This window comes from Athene noctua, chromosome 26 (assembly GCF_965140245.1).
Source record: "Athene noctua chromosome 26, bAthNoc1.hap1.1, whole genome shotgun sequence".
NCBI lineage: Eukaryota > Metazoa > Chordata > Aves > Strigiformes > Strigidae > Athene > Athene noctua.
In genome coordinates, this window is record NC_134062.1 from 6,744,379 (window position 1) to 6,756,606 (window position 12,228).

The 12,228-nt window shown below is 42.4% G+C and overlaps 1 protein-coding gene across 3 annotated transcripts in view; it reads left to right on the forward strand.

Moving 5' to 3' along the window:
• ARHGAP32 (Rho GTPase activating protein 32) overlaps nucleotides 1–12,228 on the forward strand; it is a 260,901-nt gene that overhangs the window by 179,744 nt on the left and 68,929 nt on the right. For all 3 annotated transcript variants that reach the window (XM_074927289.1, XM_074927290.1, XM_074927288.1), the window contains 2 exons: nucleotides 1,260–1,337; nucleotides 10,099–10,180. In XM_074927289.1, coding sequence (XP_074783390.1) covers nucleotides 1,260–1,337; nucleotides 10,099–10,180 — 160 coding nt within the window. The remainder of the gene's footprint in view (nucleotides 1–1,259; nucleotides 1,338–10,098; nucleotides 10,181–12,228) is intronic.

The following is a 12,228-nucleotide window of genomic DNA, read 5'->3' on the forward strand; positions in this document are numbered from 1 at the left end:
ATAAAGGCACTAAGGTGGCACTCCCTGCTTGTAAATCCCACGGCTCTGGGCCAGCAGGCTCACCTGGCCTTGCAGCTGTCTGTCTTACAGTCCAACAAGTTGTCCTGAGGCCCAGGAGACAAGTGGGAAACCAAGGCATGTGTGGCTTTCCAAGTTCATGCAGTGAGAAGCTTTGGCAGAACAGAAGTGCAACACGATCTGTCGTTTCGCGGTGATCCCTAACTCACACCATCTCGTTATGTTTAGGCTCTGGTTAAATTTCTAATAGGCAGTTGCAGAAGTAGCTGCCTGGCATTTGCTCTCAAATACTGAGGAAAATACCTGGCTTCTCTGCTTGTTGTGGTGACAGCAGTTTAATGGAAATTTGCTTTGCTGTTGGTTTGCTGTTCCCTTGAGGAAATCCCTTCCCTTCCCTGTGTCTCAGTTATCCCTGTCTGAAAAATGGGGATGTGGTATTGTCTTTGCAAAGCACTTTGTGGTCCATCAGTGTAAAACGTCTGGTAAAAGTTGGACATTACTGTTCATTTTTGCTGTACCTAGCTGCAGTATTTACTTAGGTTCTGCCCCTTCTTCTCTGGCCTCTCATTTTTTTATTATAGAGGCCACACAGATGATTCCTACGAAGCCAAATTTAGTAACGATTTTACCAATTTCCTTTTGAGCTATTGCAGAATTACATTTTTTATTTTTTTTTTTTAATGGGGATGAGCAAAACTTCAGAAAACCTGTTTGGGCTTCTTGGTTGTTGACCTTCCTGTTGCTGTAACACCACAGCACCTCTCCTCTGTTTGTTTTCTGTTTAAGAAAATCACATCCTGGGCAGTTTGTGAAGTATGAAGGGAGCTTTTAACTTTTTGCTGCAAAAGGAAATAAGAAGACAAATGTCAATGCCTGCATACACATACATAGGGCATGTAGTAAAAATTAGTTCAGCTACTGGAGAATATTTTCCAGTGTTTCACACCATCACTGCTTACTTATGTCTGCGGTTTAATCAGAACGCTTCTGTACCCTTTGGCAGAGAGCCTGCTGCTTTTCAGAATTGTTTCCTTATGAACAGCTGTATCCTGTATGTTGTATAAGGCAGTAACTCTTCTACCTCACAGTTTTTTACAAAGGCAGATGTCTCAAGATTGGCATCGGTGCAGTTGCTCGCGAGTTGTGCAGTTCTCTGCGGGGCCGCAGAATGCGTTTATCCGAGTCGCGCGTTCCACTGAGCCACGTTACAAGCTGTGATTGATGTTGCCAATCTTTTGCAGGTGGGAGACATAGTGTCTGTTATTGATATGCCGCCAAAGGAGCTGACCACGTGGTGGAGAGGCAAACATGGATTTCAGGTAGGTGCAAGCATCAGACGTGACAGTACAACTCAAGTAAAGGCAGACACTCAGCAGCGTGTTTAGCTGGGCCTGTGCAGGATTCCTCACGGGTGTAAGCAGAGTGTCCCTGCCTTGGTGTGAGAGGACTTTCCCTTTCTCTCTGGGCTTGGGCTGGAGCAGACACGTGGTCTTCGTAGGAAGTTACCTCCCTACTAAACCGTGCGAGTTAGGGAAAGCTGTGACCCCTTGATCGACAGCTGGCCTGATGCTAGTGGAAGCTTTATGTTGCACCCCTCCGAGGCAGCTGACACTGCTACTCAAATCATCCCATTCCTCCCACTAAAACTAGATCAGGCAGAACATAGAGGATTCGGGGAAAGCCACTTGATAAGATGCTGCCGCTGACTTGGACAAGCCACTCAACTAACCTGTGCTTTCACCTCTGCGTTTATTGTGTAGTGTTAATCAATACTGGTCTCTCTAAATGTTAGAGCAGAGAGATTTAGACTGAATTTTCAAAACATCCTAAATAGACCAGGGAATTAGGTACCAAAACTTTTGCGTCGAAATGGCACTTTCCTTCTGAAAGAGTTGTTATTCCCTAGCTTGGATTTTCTCATTGGGAAATTTAAAGGGGAAAAAAAAGGTATTTACAAATCAAAACTCAAAAGCTACCGAAGGTTGGGGTAGCTGACATTCCACCTCCTCAGACTGTAGTGTCTCACATTTCAGCTCTTTTCAAGTAGGAGGAATTTTGCAGTTGTTATCTGTGAGTAGGTGGAATTATGAGTTTGCTCTGGAGAGGGTCAGAATTGACCCAGACACTTGTATATTTTGGCCTGGAAAGTCTTCTCAAAGTACCTCAGATTTTCCCTGACAGACCTCTCTGTGCCAGATCCAGATTGTGGTTCTGCTGTCATTAATACCAGGGCTGTGTGCAATTGGATCTCCAAACACTGCAAATCCCCTCTGAATGGAGTGTTAGTTATACGATTACGTTTCTGTCTGATTAGCCAGCGCACGTGAGATACAGCTTTCGTTGGCTTTATGTCAGATGTGGGAGTTCAGATAATATCTCATTTGTAAAATCAGAGCAGCGTGGACATACGATACCTGCTCTGAAATTAAATTTGTTTCTAGAGTTAACACATAGATATTTCTTGAACAAACTTGACTGTTCTTCTCGTTTTGAACTCTGTTATGTCTTTGCAGGACTTTTGTTCAGATCTTAGAAGCCCTCAAGCTGTGTTTGCTGTACTGTCAAAAATTAATGAAATGCTTTAGTACTGCTTGGAATGATCAGGCTATGCCGCATTTAACTTCCCAGTGGATCGATAAAACAAAAGTCCTTTGTGATCTGTGCATGAGGGCAGACACTCTGCACAAAGCTGATTGATTGCGAGTGGATGCTATCTCCACGCAGGATGGCGATTCCCTTTTTCAGTGCGAGCTCCCCGCTTGCCGTCAGGCTGGCTGAGATCGTGACTGGATACCAAGAGCATCACTGATGATTAAAGAAACGAGAAGCAAGGGAGCTCTTCTGCAGTTTGTCACTGCCTTCTGTCTCAGATCAGAGCAATCCTATTGTGCTTTCCCAGCATAAAGATAACAGCTTGAAAAAGGGGTTTGTCTCTATCCGTGCACAGTCAGTCTACTGACACAACAGATCTGAACAGCTGCAGGAACGGAGCACCATATTTTGGCTTAACGAAAAATTAGGACTAGAATAATCTTGCATCTTAAATTGAAAGCAAGAGCCTTTCACAACGTGAATCAGACCGTGGCCGCTGAACCACCCTATTGGAAGGGCAGCAGCTATAATATGTGTTTCAGTAGCTCTCAGGATGGGTTTGTACAAAGGCAGAAAACGAAGTTAGTGAGTTTTAAGAAGTTACTGCCTGTCAGCTGAGGTAGGGTGACAGACCATCTGTACGCTTTCTGCTCCTGCTGACTGCAGAGTAAAGCTGGTTAGCTCAGAGGTGGTTTTCAACAGCTGTACCTCAGTTGACAGGCAGTAATTTCATAAGCTATGCAAACTCAGTTATTACTGCATAAACGTATCTCCTCACACAACCAGGGATCTGATTTGCAGAGGTGCGTTTTTCCTGTGAATTGACAGTTTTTGTCATTTCTTTGAAATGTACTTATCAGAACTTTTCATTTCTGTGAAGCACCATCAGCGTTGTACAAAGCATGAGAGGATTTTTTATCATTTATTTCAAGTTTAAGGCCCGTAAGCTGTGAGGGTACAGAAAAAGTACATTTCCTGATGTAATGGAGTTCCTTGACCATACTAACTGCTTTGGTGAGAAGAGAATTCAGAGACAGGGAATTTACCTCTGGTGTCGATACATCAGACCTGGAGATGTGTTACAGTTCAGTACAGAAGTGTCCTTGATTAATGTTTAAAAAGAGTGTATAGGTGAGGAATGTTGTTCTAGTAACGTGTATAAGTACTGATGAAGCTGCGCAGCCTTCAAAGCATTTATTATAGGCGAACAATTCTGTTCCCATTTAGGAACACTGACCACTGTAAACATGATAGCAATCTGTTGATCCAGTCATTTTAATTAATAAAATAAATCAGCAAAGACTGTCTTGCCACAGAGTTGTGATCCTGAGAGCAGATAAAAGGAGGAAGTCCAAATGTTTGGACAGTTTGTTCATCTTACTTTTCAGGTTTTTGCTTTGTGTTAGGAACAGAGCAAGGTTTTGTCAAATGGGCCACAGCTTGCATTGTAAATCATGTCTTCATAGGAGGAGAGCACGGTTTCACCAAACGTGGAAAAAAATTACTTCTTGACTTAAAAGAACTTAGCCTGGTTTTGTGCATTTAAACCGGCTGTGTCTTGTGTACGCGTGGGCAGAAGTGCATTCATTTCTACATGTCCCCCCATCTATTAGAATAAATAAAGGGTTTCTCTGTGTTGTGCAAACAAACAAGAGGCAGGTCTACAGATGGGAACAGAAGAGCAAATCTGATAGGCTGCAAGCAAGTTCAGTTTGGGCTGCAGCTTTGATTCAGCGTGGAAGTCAATGTGCCAGCCAGAGCTGTCTTTCAGGAGTGAATCCCCATTTTTGTTACCTTTCAGATTTCTGGGTTGCAGTTGCGAGTGCCTTTCTCTCTGTACCTGATCTAACGACTGCATTGTGAGAGGCTTAATCCTCTGTGGAACAAAACAACCCACGAGGCTTCTTAGCATTTTCTCTGGTTAAAGTAAAATGATTTTTAAGACATTTTTCCTCAAGCTTTTTTCTTTTCAAATGCCCTTAGTGAGTCACTGCTTTTGCTGCAAGATTGTTACCTAAATTACAACCACCTCCGCCTTCCAGCCCTCTTTGTTCTCCTCTCCTTCATGCTTTGTCTTTTCAATCACTACCTCTGTTTCAGACAGCTGAATCATTAGGGACAGGCCTTTTTCTTGATGCACAACTGCATTTTGGTGTTCTGAATAATTCTGTCTTTTGGGTTTAGTCTCATGAGTTGCACTGCTGCCCAACAGCAAGCTGCACAGCTGCTGGAGGTGACACGAAAAAATGCACAGGAGTGTGTGTAACCAGAGGCAGACTGGTCTTTTTTTTTTAAATCAGCCTGTGCTTAAATGAGCTGGAACTAGATGTAAAACTTCAGGCCCTGGCTTTCAAACTGTCTTCTATGCTGAACCTGAACATGGGCTTCAAGTCTGAATGGATTTCCCCAAAAGGGATGTGTTCCGTCTTGGATTGACTTGGGTAAACCAGGTTGTTAGTTGAGAGCATTGTTTTTTCTCATGCCTCATTTTGTAATAAATAACATGTATGTGATGTGGACATAGGGTACCAGTTAGTAAAAACGGCCTGGGAAGGCAGAGCGCGTTTTCGTGGCTAGTGTCACTTTGGAAACGCCGGTTCTTAAATTAGAAGCCAAAGTTTGATTTCTGATTCATGTGCCTTGATTTGGGAAGTCGGTGTGAGAGGGAATGAATGTCACACGCAGAACAGGCCACGGGCAAGAGCCCAGTGACACGTCACCAATGATGTCGTTTCTCAGCCAGATGGCCACTTCCATTGGTAGAACGGTGCCAACTGCAGGGTCAGATTGGGCAAAATTCTGACTGATTTGCCACGAGTTTTCTACGCTGCTCCTTTTTTCTGGAGGCATGTGCTAAAAGTTTGCATGGGCCCAGGCACACGTGTGCTGGCGGTTCCCTCGCTGTCCCCAGGCAGCCAGCGGCATTTCTGGAGTTGAGCAGCAGAGATCTGTCACACCTCGTGTGTGACCTTTGGTAGAAACGTTCAGCATTCAGCTGCCTGCTAGCTCAGCCGCTGGGAATGTTAAAGGAAGGGCCTTGACCAGCCTCACCCAATTTCCCAAAGTACAGCTGGCATTCCAGTCAGGAATGAGTAATTAACACGTATCATCCACATAGGCTTTTTGTTTTTTCAAGTGAAAGAAATTAGAAGAGTTTTGTGGCTAGGATGTTCAACTCAGGATAAGAGGACTAACCATCCTGTTCCTCCCATAAGTGGTGCCCCTCTAAAATGGGTGAGCACCTTCCTAACAGGAGCTCACTCCTACGCCAGCCGTACTTGGGGTGCCCTCATCTCTACCCTAGCCACTACTACATAGCTACATGTCAAACAGCATAGTGGAAATTCTGCTTGTAAAAGCCAAGCAAGCAATAAAAAGTTAGGTTTTGCTAGCCTATCGTGATTTAAAACTCTAGAACAATTTCTGAACGAAATTCAACCCATACTTTAGCCTATGTCAAAACCAAAAAGCAATCAGAATGTCTCAAACAGTGTTTCATTTGCCATTTGTGTTGCTGCTACTTTCTGATTTGTTTGAATTCCCTCCTGGTACACTGACAATTATTCGTGTTACTTTGACTTTTCCCCTTAAAGCCTCATGTATCCTCCTGTTTTAGCAGACACTGGCATAAAAGTGAAAAATAAAAAAATAAGATAGAGTAGCTATTGCAGAAATGTTTGCATACAGCAGTAGCCTGTGCTTTCCTCCTTTGGTTAAGGTGTGTAGTGATTTTTTTAACCTTTAGATGACCTTGTATTTATCTAAATATATACTACCCTTGCTATTAATTTTCGTGCATTGCCAAATCCTTTAATCCCGGCTCAGGCTCTAATAGTGTCTTGCTACATCTGTTGAGATTAACTCTTGGTCTAAACTCATTTATTTATACAAAATCATGGAAAACTTTCCATGGGAGAAAAAGCAGCATCTTTTAAGTGGGTGGGAATAAGGCACAAGTTATAAGTTATGACCCTGAAGATGATCTCTTGGGGATCTTGCAAGAAAAGTTAGAATAAATAAATCAGAAAATGTAAGCCATCAGAACTGTTACCAGTAAGTTAACATCGGAGAGATTGCCTACACTAGCACAAGTACAAATTCTCTTTCCCTAAAAAAATCCATTATTATTTTTGGTTATGAACATGGCAAAAATGATACATTGAGAAGGGGTATAGTGTTTTATTTGGGAAAGGTTCTGAGATACCTAGAAACAGTGAGATGGCCATCCTGGGTCTTCCTTCCTTTCTAAATCCATGTTTAGCATTGTGTATCGCATCCAGAAACAGGAGAGGCATTGTGTTAGCAATCAAATGCAAACGAGCTTTTAATTACCATATGGGATTTAGATCCACCATTTTTCATTATGATTAATGGAAGGTTGGTGTCCAAGTACTTCAGGTTTCTTTATACATCCCAGGCATAGCCATTGTGGGCGATTAAAAGAAGTTCTCAAAGCACTGAGAATGAAAAAAACCCTCTATCATTTCAGCTACAGAGTCACCCCAAATGTATCGTGTGTGTGATGGGGCTGAGGCTTTCACTGGATCTGTACATTTTTCCTAACTTAAAAATTGTTTCTTGCATCTCTTGCACAGGAAGTGTCCAAGAGAGACTCTTAGCTATAGTACTTAAAACCCATATTATTTATTTTGTTTAAATACGAGTACTTTTTGTGTACGTACCAGTCAGCCTGTTTCTGAACATCTACCAAAGCAGTGTCGCTGAGCCGTGAGCTGCCTGACGAAGGGCCCCTGGGTGCAATGCCAGCATTTGTGCTGGTTTTCTTGTGCTAACGGGCATATTACTACCTATAAACTGCACAAAAATCAGCACTATGTTACGTAACTCCAGGATATCATCTCCGTGCAGGATCGGCACGGCCAGCTGAGTGAGCGGTTGGCAAAGCCATCCGTTACCTTGGGTTTTGGATGGGATCTTCAGATCTGGGAGTCACCTGGGCACAGGCCAGTCTCGGTTACAGGGAACCATAGATCAGAGTAACAAGCTCTACTGATCCATAGTGCTGCTGCTACGAGTTCTCTTCCCCTGCTGTCATAGTCTTAACAAAAAGCATATTTTGAGCCTTTAACGTGAAGCATGATGGATTGGTTTGTCCTCTTACTTGGACAAAGCATTGCCTTGCTGGATTTTGGGGGTGTGGGAAGGAGTAGTTGTCTGGTATTACCATTAACTGTTGCTTCCCTTAGGGAATTTGGAATATTTCCAAAGTCTGGACTGCTTACCTGGACACACCATGCATGACACTGCTACTAAATCGCTTGGAGGTTTATGGGTGAAAACCAACTTGGAGTAGGAAGAGGTGGTTTTTTTAAAATTTTTTTTTTTCCTTGGAGACAAAAGGGAATTGTGCAAGATGAATAAACAGAAGCAGGACTGTTTGCCAGACTCACAGTGCTGCCTGCCTTGTGGCTCCAGAGGATTTCAGAGATGTGCTAACATGACTGGCAGCAGCCCTGGCCTGGTGGTTCCGTCCAGATGAGCTCGGGGCCCGTCCGCTGGCTCCTTGCCACGCATTGTTGCAGCACTTGACCAAACCGTGGCCATGTGAAGTGACTTGATGCTTTCAGCTGTCCGAATCACATGCCTGACACGGGACAGGAAATCCTGCTTCTGGCTTAGACGAGCTGTCAGAAGGGTGGTGCTGCTTGAGTTACATGTCACGATACAGAAGCTGTGTTGGGTGAAGAGGTTGGGTACGAGGCAGAAAAAGGTCTGGAAATAGGGACTCAGGATACAAGTTGCCGAAGGCTCTGGTCTGGCCTGACTTTCACCTGGGATGAGAGTGAGAAGAAAGATGCTGTGGAGAGAAGGCTGGGATGTGGGAAGTGTAAGACTCCAATCTGGTCACATCCTAGCCTGAATCCTTGAACAGCGAAAGGGAAATAATTCCCCTTCTCCTCAGATACAGAGACCTTCGAGTGGCATGTGGATTTCTGCAAGCACATCCTATTTCAACAAAACATTAAGATCCTCCCCATACTCGACTCTTTAACCCTTCTGCTAGTTTAAACAGTCTTCCCAGCATTTCTGAGTTAGAGAGGATACAGGGAAAAATGCTGTGTTAAAGGTCAGTGCAGGAACGCTGCAAATTACCATTTGCAAGTAATCAGTCCCAGGACCTTGCTGGGAATTGGGCACTTGGAGGTGTCTTTGTTGTCACAGATGCTGGCAGCAGAGAAGAAGAAGCGGCTTTCAGTGGCTGTCAGAATTTTTTACATAGCCCTGCTCTGTGGTAGCCCAGGGGTGGGTCATCACTTTTGAAGCATCTTCAAATATTTGCCGAGGGGCTTGTTTCAGGAATATTCTTTCTGCCTCAGCCTGATTAGCAGATACACAGATAAATCATAACAGTTAACCGGCTTGTGCAGAATGTTTGTCAGCTGTTATCTCGCATCCATTTTCAGTAATGGATATGTGGCACTATTCTCCCTTGTCCTTTGCTGACAGGGAAACTGAGGCGCAGCAGTTGCACTGGCTTGTCCGTGTTCAGAAGCAGATACGAGAGTACGCACCCGGAGTTCTGGCTTTTGTGAGAGATTTTTTTTTTTTTTGCTACATCATGCTGTTTCTTCTAAAAATACTTCTGTTTATTTCTAGTCAAATTACTGGGTTCTTTCTTAGAAATGCAGAACTCATTTTACTCTATGCATATCTTACTAAACCTGTTCACCATTCTAAGACTGAATGAAATTCAATTTAACTAAAACCACATTAAACTTTTTTAGCAATATCTTTAAACACGTTTACTTTGAATGCTTCAGGAGTTATCACATATTACCCACACTCATCAGATTGAGTGCAGGCAGGAAGGCTAGGACACAGTAGAGAGCTTTGTGCATTCAGAGCCTCTTCTCCTAACTTATCATATGAAAATACACAATTTTTTTTCTGTAATGGGACTATATAGACATGCAAATTTATTATTCACCCATATTTGATTTCAGTTTTCTGAAGGAACAAAATGTTCAAGTGCTTGTGAATATAGTATTTTGATAGTGAAAAAGGGTCAAGTGTTGGTGAGATTTGAGTAAAGATAATTGAGATGCTAAGAGCTGAAACATCTTGCTCTCTTCATTAAATTTCATGTTACATCCATGCAGCCAGGTGCAGGAAACCCAGCTAAAGTCTTTCTGCCTCTCTCTCGAGTTCCACTTGAGATTCAAGGGTGCGTAGCACACTTGTCCTCTCCCCTCTCTGTTGCAAGTTAAGTATCTCTGTCCTGTGTACCAAGCTTAGATAACAGACTTAAAACCATATTTTACAGAACTAATTATTCGGTTTGTAGAGTTTTTGGCTGCATCATTTTGAAAAATTATTTCTCTTCTGCTGGTCATTTTATGTCAGGTAATGTTATGGAGCATCAGGCAAGTAGAGTTTGAGGAAAATGTTTAACAGTTGCTGATTTAACAGTAGATCTTAAAAAACATTGTATTCACTACTCTGCCTCTCTTTCTCTTTTTATTACAGGTTGGATTTTTTCCTAGTGAGTGTGTTGAACTAATTAACGACAAAGTTCCTCAGTCCGTGACCAATTCTGTGCCAAAACCAGGTATGTCCATTAAGTTTTTTTGATACAGATAAATCAAATGGAGTTATCTTTTTGGTGTTCCATGTTTAATATCTCCTTTACACATACTGTGTTATACTCTGTGTGTTGATCATCCTTTACACGTACCACATTATCCTTTCTATGTGTTGATCATCCACGCTACCCCTCTCTGAATAGTTGCCACTATTGAATGTCTTTCATCTGCGGTGTTTTGTAAGCTCTTATCAACATCCATCTCCTGCATGATTTGAAAGATTTTAAGCTTAGAAGAAGTTAAGATACCTTCAGCAATTTGTGACTAGTGATTCCATGCAACATCCCAGTTCTTGGTGTCCAGAGAGTGTTGTGTGTTAGGTTTTTTTTTTATTTCATACAGAACATACAGGCGACCCAAAAATGTTTTTGCTGACTTAGATGGAATAGATTAATTGGGTACTGGAAGCTTCTTTCTGTCTGAGGATCGATGGAGAAAGTCAATATAATAGAACTTGGAATCCTAATTGCTTCTGCTCTGGGTATATGACTCCATCTACTTCCTGCTGCCTTCTGGACAGTTGTGTATTGTATGAAATACAGGCAAATGAATACCAAGCTCTGCTGAGGAAAGAAAAAATAAATAGAAAATGAGATCTTGGATCTGATTCTACTCTCATCCTACTGGAAGTGATTGCAGTTAGAGGTGCTGGAATAACTGAGATCGCTGCAGGATTTACTGGTGGTGAAGCTTTTGTTTAATTATTCTGATTTTTTTAAAAAAAAAATCTATATACTCATATATATAAAGAAATATCTGTATATCTTTTGTATCAAGAGAAGCAGTTTGAAATTGCTGATCTTAAAACGTTATGCAGCCAGCAAGTTGAGTTGGAAAGCTGGATAACTGGTGTTCTTTTCATCTATTTTAACGATGTTCCTTATCTTATAAGATTGCTGACTTGATACTTTAAAACAAATAGATGTGATTCCAAAGTTTGACTTCTACTAAGGGAAATGCATTTTATCAGATCTTGTGTTACAGCTTGGAACTTTTGGTTCAGTGGTAAAAAGTCATGAACACCCTAAGCTATCAGTGCACTGCGTTAATCTGCACCTTCAAAGAGCTGACAGTTTAGGGAAATAGTTTTCTCAACCATCGGTATCTCCAGCCTTTGTTATTCCTGGGAACGTGTGAATGTATTTGCCAGAATCAGTGTCACGGAGATCACTGGCAATTCGATGCAGCAGGTGGTCATTCCATAAATCCAGTATCTGCCTATTGTTTGATCTCTAAATACTGTGATCAGTCACTTCTCTGTACTCCGTCAGCTAAAGCCCGTAGACAAGGGCAACTTTAAATCTAAATACAGGCCAGGCTGATAGATAGAATCATAAGCAAGTGTTTATTATTAAATATGGCTCAGGCAATTAAATGCCATGAGCTGCTAGTGAGTAGTTTCTTGCTATGCTTTAATGAGAGATAACGAAGCTGCATAGATTAATAGATTCTATTTGGCTTTAACAACACACTAGGGGGTGGATTTCTTCTTTCAGTCCTGGGAAATGTTTGTTACGAAGTTGATACCAAAAGCCCAAGTCCTATTAAAAGTAGTAAGTTAAAAGATAGTGCCAAGTCATGAGGCTGTCCCTGCTGACCTTCCCTGATAGTTGTTCTGTGTGGACAATTAAAAGCATAAGACTGCTCTAGAAGAACACTAATGAGCTTTCAGATGTAGGGATTGCTAGAACGAATGTTGCAGCTGTTTCTGTAATCCTTCCCTGCCCTTCCTTTGCACACAGAATTCATGACACCATTTCTTTGTAGCGTTACGCTTTCTATTTTTTCCACCTTGGGAAGTGACAGTACGTGCACGGTGGAGGCCGAAGCCCAGAAGGCTCTTCCTCGGCTGCTGCAGAAGTTGGGACTTGGCGGGAGCTAGGAGGAGTCAGGGAGGTGGTTGTCGAATGTGATGTTGGAGAAGCCGAGGAACCTATCTGCCTGGAGGAAAAAACGATGTGTGAAATACAGAAAGGGTGAGAAGATGAAAGGGGAGGAAGGAGTTTTGGTTTCC